The 20,640-nt window shown below is 41.2% G+C and overlaps 2 protein-coding genes across 3 annotated transcripts in view; one reads left to right on the top strand and one right to left on the bottom strand.

Annotated features, from left to right (window-relative positions):
- Nucleotides 1-6,795, top strand: part of LOC147882321 (uncharacterized) — a 58,809-nt gene extending 52,014 nt beyond the window's left edge. The window contains exons 5-6 of one of the 2 annotated variants that reach the window (XM_087401015.1): nucleotides 6,281-6,391; nucleotides 6,530-6,795. In XM_087401015.1, the coding sequence (XP_087257141.1) occupies nucleotides 6,281-6,391; nucleotides 6,530-6,637 (219 nt within the window). In that variant the 3' untranslated portion in view covers nucleotides 6,638-6,795. Of the gene's footprint in view, nucleotides 1-6,280; nucleotides 6,392-6,529 lie in introns of those variants that run through there. The other variant, XR_015543894.1, reaches the window with a different exon arrangement.
- Nucleotides 6,796-19,525: 12,730 nt separating this feature from the next.
- LOC147882323 (uncharacterized) lies at nucleotides 19,526-20,012 on the bottom strand. Its single transcript, XM_087400267.1, has 2 exons — nucleotides 19,851-20,012; nucleotides 19,526-19,762 (listed from the first exon to the last, which is right to left on the bottom strand). The coding sequence occupies exons 1-2, from the start codon at nucleotides 20,008-20,010 to the stop codon at nucleotides 19,527-19,529; spliced, it is 396 nt and encodes a 131-aa protein (XP_087256393.1). The 5' UTR covers nucleotides 20,011-20,012; the 3' UTR covers nucleotide 19,526.
- Nucleotides 20,013-20,640: the final 628 nt, after the last annotated feature.

Below are 20,640 nucleotides of genomic sequence, written 5' to 3' on the forward strand. Positions count from 1 at the left end.
GACTTGAGGGAGGAAACAGATCACTGGAGTGACGGTAGCCATTGTCAGACAACGAGATACCTCTTGAAGAAAACAAAGGAGGAGATTTGACTTCAGTGCAAGGATTGCATGACCTTTATAGTGCAAAATAGAAGCTGTCCTGGAGTCGTCATCATCTTGCTCATCATCATCCACCCATTCAATGTTGGGCAAGCTTGCTTTGATCTTTATCAATATTTCACTATGTGTGTCCTCCTCTTTGTACGAATCTTCTGGGAGTCCCCCTATTCTAATCTTCAGTGCCTTATCACATCTAGCTTCGTGTTCTTTAATCTTTGCTTGAATATCTGACTTAATGCTTTGGTGTCCACTTCCACAATCACTTCCTTCTTAGCAGTTTGTACTTCAGTGTGAACAAGATCTTTGATTGTAGAGACTACCTGCGGGGTAGGGGGGGAATCCTTACAAGATTTGACAGCCTCATCAATTACTGCCTGCTTACCAGGCCCTTCCAGAATGTGAAGTCGAGCCTTTACTTCTGCCAGTTTCAATTGTAGCTCTCTCACTACCTGCTGCAGATAAAAAATTTGATCCTATTGCCCAAGGATGGGTCGTTTTGAGCCTTCTTGTTGGTAATTCCGTGCATATGGAGAGGGTGTCATGGTTGCAACAACTGTACAGTACCGGGTCTTGATGGATGTTGAGGGAGTTGAGGGGGACCTGGAGAAGAGGGTAGGCCAATAGTCCATAGTTGGCTGTTTGTTTGAACCCCCTAGCTTAACCTAACCCCCGAGTTGGGTTGGGGGTTTAGGCCAACTCAGGGTTAGGGTTAGTTAGTTGCTTCTAATAGGTACGGAGGGAGAGGTACGAATGGGGAGATACGGTTGCTGTTGACGGGACTGTACGACACTGGTTGCCTACTGACGGGCAGTATGGATGACGGGACTGTACAGTACTGGCTGCCTGCTGATGGCCTATACAGACGGGGGAGGTACAGATGGACAGAGGTACGGACGAGGTGCGGAGGTACGGACAGGGAGAGAGAGAGAGAGAGAGAGAGAGAGAGAGATGAATTAATGTCTTCGGGAGGCCTCATGGGCCTATGAGATGCCGTACAATCACAAGGTAACTCGTACAAGCCACTATGGGATGAGGCAAAGGGATCACTAAGGCCCTTGCTGAGTACTATGCGAATAATCTCAAAAGCTCAAAAGAACTCAAAACTATTGCTCAAAATACATAACCAGGTGCCATGGTGCCTCTCCGGTGGGATGTGAAGATGTCTTGTATCTTTGTCTGTTGAGTCGTCCCTTGCCGTTGGCAAGAGGCATGGTCTCCGTGATCTTTGTATCTAGTGGGCCATATCAAAGTGACACCTCGGCTTGAACGGTCCCCTTTGAGGAGAGCTGAGATAGGCTGAATCTCCATCGTATGTGTTCTGGTCATTGTCTGCATCGTGCGTGGTCTTCTCTAGCTCCGTTACTCCACGTTGTCTCTTCCCGCTGATCCACTTAGCTCTCATGTTAGCTATCTCCTCCTCCGCTACTCCACTATGTCTTGGGCTTGACTCAAATTCATAGAAATCTATGACATGTTGCTAGAGTCACATGAAAGCCCGTTTCACTTGGTCAAAACGACGAAATAGACGAAACTCTCTTAACAAAACCTGTTTGGTCCAAATCAAAATACATGTTTTTGCCCCATTTTTCCTAGAGTTCATATGCTTTTAAGTTTTGACTCCATAACTATTAAATGGTCTAAAGTTGAAACTTGAGAAGGGAGATTGAAAGCTTGAATTTAAATATGTTTGAAGAATGTGTTTGAGTTTTGAAATTCCTTTTTAGGTGTCTTGACTTGTATTTCTCTTTGTTCACTCTAGAGTGTAAACTTGAACATAACTTATCTTATTTGCCCCTATGCTTGTATATCTCCTCCTCCCCTACTCCACTATGTCTTGGGCTTGACTCAAATTCATAGAAATCTGTGACATGTTGCCAGAGTCACATGAAAGCCCGTTTCACTTGGTCAAAACGACGAAATAGACGAAACTCTCTTAACAAAACCTGTTTGGTCCAAATCAAAATACATGTTTTTGCCCCATTTTTCCTAGAGTTCATATGCTTTTAAGTTTTGACTCCATAACTATTAAATGGTCTAAAGTTGAAACTTGAGAAGGGAGATTGAAAGCTTGAATTTAAATACGTTTGAAGAATGTGTTTGAGTTTTGAAATTCCTTTTTAGGTGTCTTGACTTGTATTTCTCTTTGTTCACTCTAGAGTGTAAACTTGAACATAACTTATCTTATTTGCCGCTATGCTTGTATAAACTTAGTATCATTTTGAAACCTATCCGAACTTGAGAAAGGAGATTGAAAACTTGAATTTAAATAAAATTGAAGAATGTGTTTTTGTTTTGAATTTCCTTTTTAGATGTCTTGACTTGTATTTCTCTTTTTTCACTCTAGACTTGAATATAATATATCTTATTTGCCCTATTATTGTATATATTAAGGATCAATTCAAAACATATCCATTTTGTTCGAAAAGACGAAATGAAACAAAAAATAACGTGTTGAAACAAAGAAACGACAAATAGAAACATTTCTTGTGACTATGCATGTGGCTATGCTCGATCTGTCTTTGCTGTCCATAGCCTTGTCACCTCTTGCTGCTTGGTTTGTTTCAGTAGGTCTCTTGCTATGGCCACATCTAAATCAGATAGAGGCCCACACAAACTTGTTCATGAAAGTGGATCAATCGAGAGAGTGCTCCTCAATATCCACCTACTCTAATGTGCATAACCTGCAGATCTGCTACTCTTTAGGTATGCATGCGGCTCTCCCTATCTCAGTCCTCAAACTGATGGGACGAGACCCGCATCATCTGCCCAATGGCAATCCTTAGTGCATGTGAGACTCGTCTGTCCTTCAGGTATTGGGGGTTTCATGATGACTCCATCCTTTGATACTCTCAAGGAGTGGTTGCAGTAGGATTGGATCTTGGTGGGAAACTCTTAGTCTCCCCCCCCAAAAAACGTCCGTGATGTATAGAGTTGGAGTAGATGCAACCATATGATACGGTTGATCTCATATCATGGGAGCAAGGCGATGGGACATCCAAGCTGTATTGAAAGAGAGAGAGTCGGTCCATGTGAATACCTTGACTGGCCAATTGTCTAGATATACGTGCGCACTAAGTTGTGATAACCTCCCTCTCGATGAGTTGTCTAGATGACTCTAGTGCTAGCCTTGGTAGTCTTCAGCTAGGCAAGGCCCAACTCCTATGAAGATATGTCACCGTTTGAAAGATGACATCAATCTGGAGTGGTGTCATGGCAAACTCTACCTGTATGATTGATGAGGACCGAGGGCTTACTCCGAATCATGTTGGACCCTATAATCACATGCAACTCTCAAATCTCCATCAATTGGTTGTCGAGAGATAATTCGCCATCCCTTCATCGTGGGATTCTGAAAGTTTGCCTAAAAGCACAGCCACTCTAGTCAGGCTAAGCTCCGTGTCCTTGGGTAAGTCATACCCTAGCTACGTGAGTCGTCACGTGAAAATTGGTTTTGTGAAGATTGCCCTTAGATAATTGTATGACTACATGAGCTCCAATGGCTCTCCTTTCTAAGTGAGGGTGTGTCAGTAAAGTACTGCTCATGTGGTGTTTAAAATCATAACCTTGGTCTTGCCAAGGTTTACTATCAACTTTCTCCTTGTGCGAAACATCTCTAGGTCCTCTAGATGTCTCTATAGGCCTACTGCTGAAGAGGATATGAGGACTATATTGTCTGAATATAGCAGTATTTGTATCATCAAATCAGCAAGCAATGACCCCTCACCTCCTAGGCGGTCAATGAAAGTCATGATCTCATCCATGTAGAGCCCAAAGAGTGTTGGTGAGGGGGGGCATCCTTCCTTCACTCCGATTGTGCTCAATCCAATCTGATAGGCCTCTTGGGGCACACACTCTTCCTCTGACCGACTCATATAGACTCATCACTCCCTAGATCATATCTCGTGGTATCTACATTCTTTGGAGTCTCAGAAGGCACATGGTGGAGAAGGGAGAGAGAGAGGGTAGGCTAGGGAGAGAGATAATGATCAAATGAAAGTACTCACATATAGACCAAAGAGCTTGTAGCTTGATACTTGATTGATTTGACACTAGACAAGTACAGCTCTTATATAGAGCACACACACATACACATATGAACACCAATGCATATGTGATAACTCCCAATGTGACACGTGGCATCCACAGGACACACTAGACTAGAACTCACATGAGAACTCACTAGAACACACCAAACTGACTCAACTTGACTCCATTTCCTGACACCCCTCCATGGAGGAAAGGTGAGTGATTGGAATGGAACCAAGAACATGACAATGACGGCCGTCGAACTATGCAATGACAATTTAGAACTAGACATGGCTCCCATGCTATCTCAGAGGCAAGTGAGCATGGCTCAGAGGCTAGTGAGCCTGGTATATAGACTCAGAGGCTCAACTAACATGGCTCAGAGGCTCATCATGCATGGATGCGTGGCCAATTCAGTGGTCTAGGAGACTAATGTACCAACATCCTAGAACTCACATGCCAGGCCTGATAAATAGACCTATCAAAGCCGATACATGGCTCCCACAGTACATCCCCCTCTTGGCTCCAGTGACTAATTAGGGACATGGAGCCAACCATAAATATAAAAAATATACATAATTTTAGGAGGACTATCCAAGGTAGAGAACCTTATTGACTCAACACGCATCATTGATTTCATTCATTTTTGCAAACAACCCACGGCAGAGTACCCAAAATAGAACATACTTAGAAAATATATGGATCATAATCTCCATCGTCCTGTCGAGGGAAAGAGAGATGTCGGATTCTAGCAGTAAGAGCATGAACTTGTGTCGGAGGGTTGTCATCTTCATCGTCACTCGTGGCAGCTGCAACCCAATTGGCATGGTCCTTAGTTTGCTGTTTGGCAAGCTTTTGGTAGCATCTGTCCTCCATATGACCAAGCTTGTTACAAAAGGTGCACTTGAAAGGCTTGAATGGCTTTGACTTTCCATGTGCTAGTGTAGGCCTGGGTTTCCATCTACTAGTGGAGGCAAGAGCCTCTGTAGTATCTAAAGAAGAGATCGGAGAATCTTTGTTCCGGCGATCTTTTTCGAGAAGAAGAGTCACCATATCATCAAAGGCAGTCATGGCAAGCCTAAGTATTTCAAGAGTATACTCATAGCGAGTGGGTCCTTCCATACTTTTCATGAGGATAACCATTTTGTCCTCGTCGTCTGGGGGACACTTGAAGCTGGAAAGTTGTTGCACAAGAGATTGCATTTTTGCTAAATGTGCACTGAAGATATCTCTATCCTTCATTATAAAATTGCAACTTCAAGAAAACCTTGGAGTTCGTGATTTTGTTACCGAAAAGATTCTCGAGATGCGCCTTGGCCGTTGATTGAAGTCGATGTGATGAATCAAAGTATCATCGAGATGATAGCAATAGCTTTTGAGTTGTGTTGCTTCCATGTCTTGAGTTGTTGAGGATCCGTTGTGGGAGCGCCATCCTCAATAGCATCCCATACATTTTCTTTCACGAGGAGCAACTGAACCTTAGTTTTCCAAGTAGGGAATCCTTCCCCCTTGAACTTCTCCACAAGCAATGAGTTGGAGGAAAGAGACGTCATTATGAGAGAGATGGAGCAGCAAAAAGGTGAGGATAGTTCAGCTCATTTGGAGGAGAAGAGGCTGAGAGCAGCAATGGCATGCATCCCGTAGGCAATGAGCAGCAATGGCGGGTGTACGGGCTGGTACGGCACAGCAAGCGAGGGCAGCAGTCTCCAGAGCATTACGGAGGCCTGGCAGGCAGATTTTACGGGCTGGAACAGTCCGTACTGTACGGAAACAGTCCGTACTGTGTACGGAAACAATCCGTACGGGCTGTACGGACTGTGTACATCAGGCTATACGGCCTGATTTGCAGCTGATGGTGAGGCTAAAGAAGCAGCTCTTGGTGAGGCATTTGGAGCTGAAGGGGTAGTTGACGGTGAGAAACCATGGTGAGGTTAAAGGAACGGCTGATGTAGCTCCCTAGAAAATGTAAAAGATGTAGAAAATGTTTTGTTTAGCCAAGATTGACATAAAAGGTAATGTCTTGTTTCATCATTGTCATCATGGGAGCATGATGTATTGTAAATCGTGTTTCTTTTGCATAGCTTTTGTTAAAATAGTTTTCACATATCTAAATTGTTGAACATTTTAAAATTAAAATTGGTGACTCTTCCAATAGGACCATTATATCAATCACTTGGGGAAAATGATATTGATTCATGTACCATACATCTTCTGGGCAGCATGGAAAATCACCTCTCCATTCTTCAACGAATTCACCAAAGAAAGGGTAAATGATTTATGTGTTCTTAGCTTCTACCAAGTTTTTAATTTGACGCATAGATCCTTTGTAATACCAGCTCTTTATTTTTCTCATCTAATTATGGTGATCTTGCATTCTCCTATTGCCAAATTCCATCGCTTGCAGATGATTTTTGTAGACGATAAAAACCTGAAAGCTGTATTGCTAGAAGAGATTGATGAAGATCAACTTCCTGATATTTATGGTGGCAAGCTGCCATTACAGCCTGTATAAGATAATGCATTTTCAGCCTTTTCTTTTGGCAGGCTCATTCTTAAGATACTGTGCATTGGAGGTCCATGAGGTCCTTACCCATTATGAATAACTTTGAGCTCAAAACTTCGAACTGTTTGACAGTATCAACTAAGTAATGTTAAAGCATGGTTGTGACACATCACAGATGCCCCTTGTCCCTTATTATTCCTTTGTTTATTGCAGTCAGCTTCTTCAAATTATTTACTCTGGTATATTCCTATTAATATGCGCATCCGTGACCGTTTCACAGTTAACATTAAATGTAATGTATTAAAAAACTGAATACGAGAGCTAGTCAAGCATGATGATATCAGGAGAAAGAAAATCCTACATTGAAATTTTGATAACACCACTTTTCATAATTACAGGAAATAACTGCCATATCCTCCAACTTGGTCGCAGAGGACATACTTGTAGTCTTCCTTTGTCTCTAATGTCCAATTTTTGGAGGGTCTCTTCTCAAAAGTTTACTTTGGGTTTTCCTCATGCTCCGTCCATTTTATCCTATTGCTCGTACCCCTTTGCAACCTGCTCATTGTGCTACTTTGTTGTTGCCTCCTGTAGCCTGTTTTCCCATACTACCCTTCTCTCTCTCTCTCTCTCTCTCTCTCTCTCTCTCCTCTGCTAGTCCATTGCTTCAGCCTCTCTTTGCCAGGCCTACAGCCTTACTTGTTTGCTAGCCCATTGATAACAGTCTCAGCCTCTCTTTCTTGACGACAACAGGTTCTCCACAACCAGCTTTGCATGCCATCTCATAAATGGAAGGTGTGAAATGCTGTGCGCCTTTATCCCCTCCATGATTTCATCAAGGGGAAAAAATCAGCAGAGGGTACGAACAAAGAGAGAGGAGACGACAAACAACATGGCAAAAGGGACAAAGCTGAGAAGAAGGAAGAGAAGGCCAAGAAGGAAGAGAAGAAACAAAACAGCTCAAAATTGAGGATATGAAGAAGCGTGGCAACCGCAACAGTCTACACATTGATAGCACGGTGGTACTGAAGGCAGCCATCACAGCATCTGCTTCGACTTGAGCCTCAGCTTTTGCATTATCATCATCGACACCCATTGGACCAGCTTTGGAGGTGACAGCATCACCACCTTTGGAAGTGATAGCACCATCATTGGAGATCGCACCACCACCATCATTGTCAAGAATAGGGACGGCTTTGGCATGCCCTTCTAGCCTGGTCACCACCATACTACTCTACACCTCCCCATAGTATGCCTCCTTTGTGTCACCTCTACCCCTCAGTCAGCCACATTTTTTCTTATTCACCTCATCCACTTTCCAAGCGTCTACTAACTATGCCACTATGCCTACACCCCCTATCACTCAGCTGCCCCACATCACTCAGCCTTCCTTCATGCCCTACCCGTACCCAACACTTCAAGCACACATGATTCCACCCGAGGCTTGGGGACAGATCGTCATGGAGGTTTTTTGTCTCCGTTCACAAGAGATGGAGCAAGCTGGCTTCATATAGAGACAAATAAGGACCCTATGATATGGTGTCCCCACAGCCCAGACCGTGGCAACTGGTCTTCGAAAGGAGGTGGACAACCTCCATTGTCATATAGAGGGAGCTCGAAGAAACATTCTGACGGTAGAGGAGAGGATTGCCACAATAGAGACAATCATTGAGGAGGCCTCCTAGTGGATGGATGTCGTGAATCGAGGGCTTGCAAAGGCATTCATTTCAACCACTCTACTTGAACAGCACTAGAGAGCTAATAAGGCCCTTAACATCAGGGTCCATGGGCACACACGCGCCTGCTTAGCAATTTCAGATGCTATTGCCTTCTTTACCTTCACTTGGGGGTACTAGAGCATGGTATTGAGGGTGCATTGTGGGTCGGTCAAGAGTCTACCAGAGATTAGCCTCTTGTGACATGCTTCAGAGCACTCAGACCTAGCTAGTGGCATTGCACAAGGGCACACCCCTATGAGCCCACCCAGGTATTGACATGGATGAGGAACTTAACTCCTCTAGAGGTATTGGAGAGACGAGACCTCTTACTACAACGGGATGCCACACAAGGAGTGGAATTGCATTGTGGTACATGAGAGTCGGATCTTGACCTGACATAGGTAGGGGCTTGTTAATACACGTGCGAGTCTATGAGACCTGCAAGACCGAGACCCTAGCTTGTATCATTTGGAATTGTAATGGAACCTTATGGTTAGAGACAAGGAATTTCTCAAAATTTGTAGACAGACTCCTTAGAGCCTAGAGCGCTCACTAGCACTAGTCTGTGGGATACACATGGGACTCTTTCGATTGGGACGAGAGATTAGGGAGGGCAAGGGGGTGCATGTTTCCGGTAGAGTAGGAATTTTGTACATATCATCTCCTACAGAAATAATCATCATGGAGAGATGTGATCCACACACCAGATTCACCTGGATCCAATCAGAAGCACATCTTTGCGAGATACTTTTATTGCAGTTTGCTACTTTCCTCCAGGTTTCCTTGGATTTTGCAAGGGAGCTTTGGGAGGATGGAGAGACATCTCCTTAACTGTTTTGTACCAGGATATCATGTAGGGAGGTCGTCCTTCTAGGAGGCTCTAATGCTAGGATTGTGGACCGCCATCAGTCATCACTAATTATTGATTTTCAGCATGACTCGATTATGTTTCCTAGCATTGATATACATGATGTAGGATTCTCTCTAGTATCCATAGATCATTGATCCCCGGTCATCTCATATGGGCATGCCTTTATTGATATGGGTAAGATGCATGATCTAAACCATGTACAATGGTTTAGAGAGATCTCCATCTTCCGTTGGGCTCACTTGTTTCAGACATGTAGGAGGGACAAGCGTAGGTGACTATATCATGACATCCCCTACCTCCGCCTCCATCATCGGATTTCTCTATTCCCAACCACCCCCTAGAGTTGATCATACATACATGTTGTTTAACTTATCCATTCTCCTACAACCACAGACATCACGTCCCACTTACACTATTTTCGAAGGGATTGATTGTGACCATCTAGTAGCTCCTGCCTATGCTGTCCACCCCTCATCTATGCTTGAGGACCTTGACGATATCTCACTTCTAGAGGACAGAGCTGCACTTATCAACCATTTCCTTCATTCATACCAATAGATCCACCCATCCACCACCCATTGGACCAACGCCTTACAATAGTTGGTACGATGACGAGTGTAAGCCTTTGCACGTCAGCTCAGTTTCGAGATCAAGCATCACCTTCCAACTACAATAAAGACCACATGAGAGTATCATAGCTTGGTCTGGTAGAAGAAGAGAGATTGTATCCCTCAGAATGAGAAAGAACTTGTGAACATTCCATTTACAAGGATTTTTTGTGAGAGTTTTTGAGCGGAGGTCTATATCTCCTCTAACTCAATCATTTGGCACACATATGCACGCACACGTTGTGAAATTACTCATCAACCCTCACCAGACGTCCTACATCTATTGTGTTCTACTTTCGGTTCACTTTTCTATACGGGTGATATTAAACACGCTATGTTCAAGCTTGATAGTAGATACTCATGTTACTAGAGAGGTAGAGTGTGAGATTCAGATGATGGGGTAGGTAGACTTTCGAGTAGGCCGTGCTGATGGACCACATCTCTACAATGAGGGATGTCGTTGAGAACTCCTAAGCATAGAAGTAGAGAGTTTATTATTGCTTTGTGGATTTTCACGAAGCCTTTGACACTGTGCCACTAGCTATACCTTTTAGACATCTACTTGATCTAGGGTACAATCATGACATTATTTGGGCAGTAGGTGTCAGTCCAAATTAGAACTTTGACGAGATGGTTAGAGGAGGTCATCAGCGCAATTGGAGGCAAACAAGGTTGTCTATTATCACCAACCTTGTTTGGTCTGTACGTAGATAAGCTAGATTCCTTCATCATGAGTCTTGGAGGTGTTCTAGGTTTTTCGTTACAATTGGTTCCCAAATCCCAATGTTACTATATGTAGATGACATGGTCCTAGTCCCCTTCCATCTCCAGTGCCCTTTGGGAGTGCTCTAGTTTTGTGTGATACACATGCTTTGAAGGTCAACTTGACATGATCTTTAACACATCTTGAGCAGCCACACACGGGGAGCAGTATACCATTATTGCATTCTACACATACATTGGCATTCTCTTTTCACGTCTGTTCTTCACAATGTGACCAGCTATGCAGGCCCATTTGAGAAGGGAATATATTCAAGCGCTAGTGCTTCCACTCACATTTAAGCGTTAGTGCTTCCACTCACATTTAAGGACCCTAGAACCAAGTCTTTCCTTTTTAACTCATTGGTCCATTCGGTGGGGATGTATGGTAGCCTCTTGCAGTGGACAAACTTATCAAAGATAGATTGGTCTCTCATAGAGAGACTTCAGGCTCTTCTTCTCATTGGAATGATCCACAACAAGCCATCAATCCCATATCATCAGTTCATACTAGCAGAGTTTGGGTAGCTATCCATATATAGGTTGATGGAGTCTTCTAGGTGGTCACTTATCTCCAGGGACTTTGGTACCTTGACACCCAGACAACACAGAATGCCATAGCTAGCCTTGACTTATCTATGGAATTGGAGGTGTAGGGGATCAAAGGAGCTTGTAGGCTTGGTCACATAGATCGTTTGGAGGCTTGGAACTACAGATGAACAGATCTACATTTTCAGTATAGCCTTAGGTTCCATCCATTCCACTCGCCTGTTAGAAGGTGAACTAGGTTATTAGAGAGGATCTCTTATAGCCCCACATACATGTGGCTTGGCTAGAACCTATTCAACTTGTACAAAGATCACTAATAATGGATCTCAAAAGAGGGGTTCATTGAACCACCAGGCTAGACCAAATTCATCTCACGCATGCATTGAGGATCTCGATTAGTTAGTTATGGGTATCTTCACATAGTCTATGGATTTAGATAGGGTGGGAAGAGGGCATCCCATGCGAGAGATAGATCCACACTTTATAGGATATGCAGAACATAGAGACAAAGGATCACTATGCATTCATGTGTCCTTTATACTATGAGATCTGTGGAAGGCCCCATTACCTTTTCAGGACCGGTTTGGCCCACTTGGAGAGTTCTTGACACATCCAAATCAGTGGCATAGGGCTTCTTTTTCTTTTGATGCCGGGAGATATGGAGACCAACTTATATGAGCATCGAAGAGAGCACATGGGGGACCGAATGATCCTATTCAAGGCAAGATCATGGATTTTTTCTTCTTTGGTGACTCGAGCCAAGGAAAGTAGGAAACTTCACGCAACAGAAAGTTAGAGGGCACAACTTGATAGATCCGACCCCCAGAGGACACTCACATGAGGGCCACAAGCATATCCTCTTTCTTTTACATGAGGAGATAGACCACTAGAGTGATAATAGCTCTTGTTAGACAACAAGCCACATCAGGGAGATTATAGAGGATGAGGGGTGGACTTGGACAAGCTGAGTGCTAGCAGTGATCTATCAATGACTTTATTCTTTGATGCGAGCCCTTACTCGATCTCGAGTCATTGTTAGAGAAGCTCCTTGTCTCTCCTCAGTCGCATGGTTCTGTTGATCCCACAGAGGTCAGGCTACTCGGATGGGCAGATGACAGAAGAGTAAACGGCCAAGAGATTCTCCTTGGTGTTTTTTATTCCCCTTTTGGGTTTCTCTCACATCGATAGTGCAACATATTACTTTTCTTCTCTTTACAGACATCAGCCTTGGGTAGGGGTGCACGCTTAGTGGCCCTGCCCTTACCTTTTATTGAATTTGTTTTTTCTCCCAATCTCATAGACCCTTTGGTCTTTTTGGACATTAATATACTCTCTCTCTCTCTCTCTCTCTCTCTCTCTCTCTCTCTCTCTGTATCAGGTTTAGTATGTAGCATATAGCATGTAGTATGTGAGTTGACGCACGTTTAGTAGCTCCACCCTTTCAACTTGTTTGTATCAGGTTTCTCATAGTCTCATAGACCCATCTCTCTTCTGAAGACTTTAAAAAACTTTATTTCTCTCTCTTCTTCTTCTTCTTCTTCTCTCTCTCTCTCTCTCTCTCTCTCTCTCCCCCCCCATTGAATCCCCTTGTGTCACAACCCTTTCCACTCCCTAGCCCTCCCCCTCTTATCATAGCTCCCCTACCCCCTATTCTCTCTCGCCCTCTATCTATCTTTTTTGCCTATCACTGACCTGCTTGTGTTTTTTATCTTGCCTTTTGTAGTGACATGCTTGTGCCCCATTTGTTCATTCCTTGCTATTGTAACATCGAAAACTGATTGATGGGTCAAAAAATAATAGTCATATGGCATGAAATTAAGGGAGATGATTTTGATAATTGAAAATCTCTAGCTTTGGCATTACAATGAACTCACACTATTGTCGAAATTCCACTTTGCAATGAAGATCATGGCAAACAATTAAAGGAGAGCTAGATGAACAAACACATTGGAATATGAACAAAAGATGGCAAGCACCCTTTAGATAAACAAAAGATGCCTCTATCTCAAAGACACAATGACAAAGACAGGAGAGAGTGTGTGAGGGAGAGGCCTTGAGGGGACAGAGGGAGAGAAAAGTACTACTCTAGAGTCATGCATCTGTCTCAAAGACATAAAGACAAAGAGAGTCTCTAGAGAAAGAGTGTGTGTGAGGGAGAGAGATGACATAGACATGGGACAGATTCTACATATGGGGAACATTTAGGGCATGAATCTAATTATATGCCTCATTTTTTCGGTTGATATGTGGTAGTTGTGTAACTACCAAGTCACTTGTATAGTATTCATTTCATAGGATAAAACTTTCTTATAGAAGATGAGATCTAACAAGATTCCTCCTAGACATTACATTGGGTCATCCTCAATAATTTGCACATGATTTTTGTCTAATTTTCATACCTATATTTCTCATATATGAATGGTTTTAGGTGTTAACAAATTGTTTTAATTCAAAAGAATTTTTATGATCCTCAACATGAATTGGATACTTATAAGGTGAAAGCATGAGACATTAGGAGAGAAATGGGGTCTCAAAAGGGCCTCCAATTAGTGTTTCCTAATTTCAAGGGATTAGAGAGGGATTTGAGGTGTACCCATTGAGAATGCTTCTTTATGTCAGACACTAGTATGTTGTGTTGTACAAAAGGACATGCTGAGCATTTGCCTGGGGAGACCTCTCACCCATGGTTTAGACCCATGGTCCTCACTCCTAGCCATTGATTTGATCTCCAATCCAAGGGTCACATTTAAATTTATGGTAGAGCACTCCCAGCCATTAGATCAATGGGAGATCCAAGGGAGGGGATGAGGGGAAAATGTACTTCAATTTGGTCCATGGATCAAGGGGTGGATCCAAGGGAGGAGATGAGAGTAAAATGCGCTCCAATGTGGGCCATAGATCAAGGTGTGGATCCAAGGGGATGAGTGTAAAAGGCGCTTCAATCTAGTCCATAGATCAAGATTAGATCCAAGGGAGGACATGAGAGCAAATGACACTTCAATACGGGCCTTGATCTTGGATCTTCATCTCGACCATCCAAAATATGCCTTCATCCTAGCCTCCAAATAGGCACCTCCATCTTGGCCATTAATCTTGGATCTAGATCAAGGGTGCACATGAAAAAGTGCCTTTTCCCTCCTTATGAGGTCTCCGCAAAGTCAAACCTTGCCCTCCCCTTGTTAGATCTTGCCACTTAGAGCCCACCAAAGCCATCCTAGGCCTTTGATCCATCCACCACCCATCTCCATCCAAAGGCCAAGGTCGATCAATTTCAAACCATGTCAGTTGAGTAAATGCTAAGGGGCCCTTAGCCCATGGGTTACCATAGTGGTTCACTTGTAATTAACGTAATCCATTTCGTAATCAATTCCTTATGAGGCCCTTTTGAGACCCCAATTCTCCCCTAATGATAGCACCAAAAAATCATACTTAGGGGCAACATGCTTTAAGCTCAAGTCTCAAACCACTTTTCAAAATATTTTCACAAGGACAATTTAAAAGGTAGTTAACTAAAAATGAAGTTGTGTAGGCCATTATAGTTGTGACACTTTGGGCCACTCAAGCTCCATAGAGATATTAATTAATCTCACAATGTTGCCTTGTGTAGAAAATCTCTTCATCTAAAATGGTCGCTGTAGATTGCTCCATCTTCCTCACTAAATGATGTAGAATTTATACATACATCATATGTTGAGTAATTGAGGATGTAAATGGATAGCTCACACCAATCACCCTAAGAATAAATCAAGCAGAAAAAAGGCATCACTTTGACAACAACATTACAAGTATCCTTTAAAAAATATATTCCTCAACCAACACTACTAACTGTAGATACTACTATCATGTATCAATAAACCTAATAAGATAACTCCTTAATATGATCATGCGGTAGATTAGATAGCAGCCAAGCACCATGATTGTGTTAATTTCTCTCAACTGAGAAAAAAGGACATAGTTGCTAGAGGTCGTAGCTGCAACATGATCAATACTCATGGATGAAAAGGAGGAGTTCCCTCTACTAGCACCTCATTGTACGTGTGCCATTACATGCCTACTAGGATGAATTGTGGGTCCACTAAATTTTCTATGCCTCTCATCATGATCATGTGATGGCTATTCTTCCTCCACAAGCATGATAAAAGTTTGACTCATTGTGCAACCTAAAATATCATTAATTCAATTTAAATAGTGGAATATATATATATATATATATATATATATATAGAGAGAGAGAGAGAGAGAGAGAGAAAGAGAGAGAAAATGTGTTAGAGATACATATGCCATGCATATTGGGGGGAAACGATGCTTTTTGAGACCTTTTCATCTTTCTCTAAAATGATTTTTCTTGCCACATATCTAAAAATTGCACTAGAGTAGGGCTTTGCAATCCACACAACAATATGTGATCTTCTCCTCAAATCTATACTTTACTGTTTATGTAGAATGATTTGATGATGCTTGTGACTAGAGGATATAAAAACTAGAGCACACATGTATCAACGGTGCTGATGGTGTTTACATAATGTCTTGATCCCTGAATTCAACTATTGTATGAGGGGAAAATGCATGTTTCTACTAATGCGATATCATAGGCTCAAAATTATAATTCATTTGATAATAAGGGAGATGAGACACATAGTGAGATCTCTTAAGTGTCACATTCATTTGCTTATTGTTGAATATTAGAACTTTTGTAATTTGGTCAAATTACATGTTCTTATACATGTGAATGTCTTGTATGCAAAGTACTCTTTTTAGCCCTCTAGTATCCTAACAATTTACAAAATTTCTATCATGGGTAGATATAGGAAAAGAGAACTATGAAGAATACCATGAGACCTTTGATCCCTCTTTGAGTGTATTAAAGGCATATGGAGTATCTTTAAAAAAGAATTAATCAAAATTGGATTAATTAATAAAGTTTCCCCATGTATCACATATGCATGTTGAAATTTATCTTATTTCCACACATCATAGATGTATTTTTTTTTAAACTTTTGGCACACTAAAATAACACAAACATGGAAAATGTAACTGAACGCAATAAAAGAATAATGCAAAAGGGGGGGTCAGTATTGACACAATTGCTCAATCTCTAAACATTTAAGTAAATTTTTGTTCTTATTTTTGAACATTTATATTCATTTGAAACTAACATATGTTTCATGTTATTCCAAACATAGGATTATGGGCAAGATATCAAACTAGAGATCCTTCTCTTCAAGGGAGGCTAAGAGAGTTAAGAGAGAGCAAGCTATCAAACTATATATTGTTCTCTTCAATAAGAGAGGCTAAAAAACGGAGGAATGGAGCCTTTGTGGAGGTATATCATACTGGCTAGTACACCATCATTTTGATTTGGTTCTATATATTGCTTTACATGAATTAGTGAGCTAGAAAACATGAATTAGTGATTTGGTTCTATATATTGCTTTACATGAATTAGTGAGCTAGAAAAACATCCAAATAAGAATGACTAAATAGTGCATCATTGGATAAGGATGGAGTGGACATGGCTATTCTAGGAGGAGAAGGATCATTAATCTCATCATCAAGTAGCATATCAAGGAGAAACCTAGCATCAATTGAAAGAAGCATTTGGTTTTTGAATGAAAATATTGACACATGAGACTTTGGAGGTCTTAATTGGTGCATTTTTCAACAAGTTGCATGACATGATATGATCACGAGCTTTGTGATTTCTCTACAAATATTGGAAAAATCCAAGCACTACTAGCTTGAAAATTCGAGTGTATTTTTTAAAATAAGAGGTTGCTTGGGTACAAGGAAAAACATAGAATGAGTTGTTTTTTAGGAAGAAATGTTTGCTTTATAAATGAAAATTCTCACATGAGGATAGAAAAAGCCAATGCCTTTTGGGAAAGTCTTACTTTGGATTTTTTGGAAAGTTGGTTGATCTTAATGTAGTCATGAGATTTGCAAGTTCTCTGGATTTTGTAAGAAAAGGCAAGCACTTCTAGCTTGGAGAAAATCATTCTTTCCTTACAAAAGAGTTTATTTGAGGAAACGTTTACTTTTATTCTTTATGAGAAAAGGAAAATATTGACAATTTCATGCGATTTCCTATAAGGTTTTAAAGAGAACCTAATAAAATGGAAAATGCCCACCAAAAACACATGGTTTATGAAAAAAGGAAAACATTAACGATTTCATATGATTTTTTTGAAAGTTTGTAAAGAGACCCTAATAAAATGGAAAATGTCCACCAAAAGAACATGGTTTTGAGGAGTTTTTTGGAAATTTGCTTTTGATGTCCTTGTCTACAACATAATAGTTCAGAATCTCATTTCAATATTTTTTTGTTCTCCTATCCGTTTCTAACAACGCCTTTTTGATACCCTAAAATCCTTGCCTTTATAGGAGCTAGTTGGATCCATGGAGGATTGGTGGTGGAAGAGTAAGGAGAGAGCTCTAAGTGAGCAACGAATCTCAAGGGAGGTGGAAATCATGGAGTAGTGGTTAATGGAAGAGGTAGAAGAGGCTCGAGTAGAAGGCTCAAGTAGCTCCTTAGAGAGAGGGAGCTATATTCTCAAGGGCTACAGAGGAGTGGTGGTGAAAGAGTAAGTAGAGATCGCCAAGTTATTGTAGTGGTGTGTTGTCATTATAATTTTGTTAAATTTTATTTTTTTGCATTGTATAGGGTCTTAGTTAGTTCTCTATTGCATTTTGAATGTTCTACAACTTTGACACAAGTTTCAACACTCTATCTTTTGTATATATTTTAGCTAGCACTCTAACCTATTTTGGATGGTGTGCTTATTTTGACACGTTATGGTTTAATGTTGCTTTAAAAGTTTTGCTTGATGTTTTAGTATTAAACCTAGCATTCTATCCTATTTTGGATAGTGTGTTGTATCTTTTACATATTGTTTTGTCAAGTGTGCTTTTATCTTGACATATTCTGCTTTAATGTTTATTTAAAAGTCTTGTTTGATGTCTTCATATCAAAGCTAGCATTCTATCCTATTTTAGATAGTCTGCTATAGCTTTCACATATTATGCTTTCCTTAAGATATGTCTATGGTAAGCATGGTCTCAAGCTAATACTTTCCTTACATTTAAGATTTCCATTTCCCATTTTCCATACATTATTAGACATTATTACAGTTGCTCTAGGTCTCCAACTAGTCTTCTATACTAGTTTAAGTATTGCACTCTAGTTCTAATTAGATTATGTGGCATGTAGTCTTAGGCTTGCACTCTAACTCATCAAAGTATAGGCAATGTGCTATAGAGACTTAAGATGTTGCGTGAAAGGCTAGCACTATATCTTAAGGAAAGATAACTTGTGTTGTGACTAGATGTAGAACACCTAGTATTTTAGGAGAGCATAGGTAATCAATGCTTTATCCATAGTCAGTGCTTTCTTTTGAGTTTCTTTTATTGTGATACTTTGTACTTTGACACAAGATTGCATTTTCAATAACTATTCTATCTTAAGGGAAGATAGTGTGCATGAACCTAGCAAATATATAAATTTGCCTACCCACATGCACTTAAGGTAGGGCAAGGCATAGCTTGACTTTAAAAGCTCTAGCCTAGTGAAGATGCAAAGTTTACACATTATGTCAACATATGATAACATACGATAACCTAGGCAAATGTATCTTAGCTTATAGATAGACTAGGTAACTTATAGTGACTTGTACTAAATGCTACACAATATAGATTATCATATAAAAGACAACACACAAATTTAAGATTGGAAAATCTTGTACAACATGTGAAGCACTCTGATGTTTTCATATTTAATCACATATCAAAAGAAGAAAATTGAATATCCACCAAGAGTATCCATAGGAACATTGCTTTCTCTTCTACACATAGTTTCATAAATTTAATGGAGTTTATCTTCTACACATAGTTTCATAAATTTAATGCACACACTTGATGCAACTCAAATATTGAGGACATTTGCCTGAGCTCTTAAAGGATGTCATAATGCATTTGATCAACTCAAACTTACGTATGTGAGCTTTGGTTGCATGTTTTGTGCAGTTTTGTATTTACAATTTGTTGCAAGAAATAATCATGAAGCTTATGGAGTATCTATATGCTGAGGAAGATTCCTGTTTGAATGTCGCGAAGCGTTGATCGTTTCGCTTACGCCCTCCTTTTTCTTTGAAGGCAGAAAAGCCGTGATGTACGCCCAAGACAAGTGCTCAAACCTCAGCGTGAGTGCAGGTTTTCTGCCAACGAACAAGCCAGGACATGATCGTAGATAGAGTATAAACTCCTGCTATCGGTACAGATATCGATGTACAAGCGACAAGGGAGATGGACACGCTAGGCCGACAGGTTAGCAAATAGTGTTGTAAAGCCGCCATGAGCCAGCATATCTCCTCTCGATGGAAGGAATAGTAGTCCCTTTCTCACTTCATCCAGTTTTCCTGACCCAAATGTTCGTGCTGCGCTTCCTGAACCCTCAAATCATGCAACTGTTTCCTTAACACCATCATGTTAGCGTCAACAATATTGGACTGGTCAAGTCGTTGCCACTGCTGTGTAGGTTGAGCACTGGGAGCCCTTTGCTGCCTTCGTGATAACTGATGCAGGCGTTTTCTTAAGGCGGCCATGCTCGCATCAACGTCATTATCCGGGTACTCACCTGCAAAAAACGCAGACCTCTATTGAGAAACATGAATGAGGAACTCTTTTCTTCTAAAACTCGGTACAGCAACGACAATAGTCCTGACCTCCACGGAAATTGAAACGAATGGAGCACGAAGGCGTCAGGATTCCTCCAGCAAGCCGTCTTCTGGACCAAGCAATTCGAAGGGAAGGTCGAAAGGCAGGTGGTGGAGAGGAGAGGAGTGGGGAAGGGAGGGAAGAGTAGGAAAGGCAGGGAAGCGCCATGAGGGGTGAGGCGAAGAAGGCTGAGGAAGGGAAGCAGGAAGCTTGATGGGCGAAGATGCAGAGCAAAGAGTTGTTGTTGTAGAGAGATGGGTACCCGTCTTTAGAAATCCATCAATATCGTACGCAGACTCGGGACTGGATCTTATCAGCTTTCTTGCATTCACTCACGTGTCCATCTGATTTGTTGAGAGCACATGCTGCAAATTGCCTTGTTAATTCAACTAAAGATGCATAAAATAAGGTTAACTAAAGATTGAAGGGTTCCCAAGCTTAGCAATTCTCAATGGCTTCCATTTATGTTTCCATTACGGACTTCCAATCTTTTATCCTTTACTACTTCAAAGTATCCTTCATCATCTTAATCGAGTCCATTAGATCGTATCTAGCTACCCATGGTGCTCTCACTTGGCATCCCCATGTGGCACTACATTATTAACACAGTGCCTAGGATTTTTTTAGTACGTTTTTTTAAATTTTGCTTTAAAAACCGTTAGGAACATTTAGAATGCAAAAAACATGCTTTTTAAAACTGGTCAAAATACCGCATGGTATTACAAAATAATACTGTGCAGTGTCACGTAAAACCGCACAGTGAAATTACACTGCATGGTTGGGACACACACCGTGCGG

The sequence above is a fragment of the Dipteris shenzhenensis genome, chromosome 29 (assembly GCF_047967505.1).
Source record: "Dipteris shenzhenensis isolate YYH24624 ecotype China chromosome 29, Dip_SZ_1.0, whole genome shotgun sequence".
In the NCBI taxonomy this organism is placed as follows: Eukaryota; Viridiplantae; Streptophyta; class Polypodiopsida; order Gleicheniales; family Dipteridaceae; genus Dipteris; species Dipteris shenzhenensis.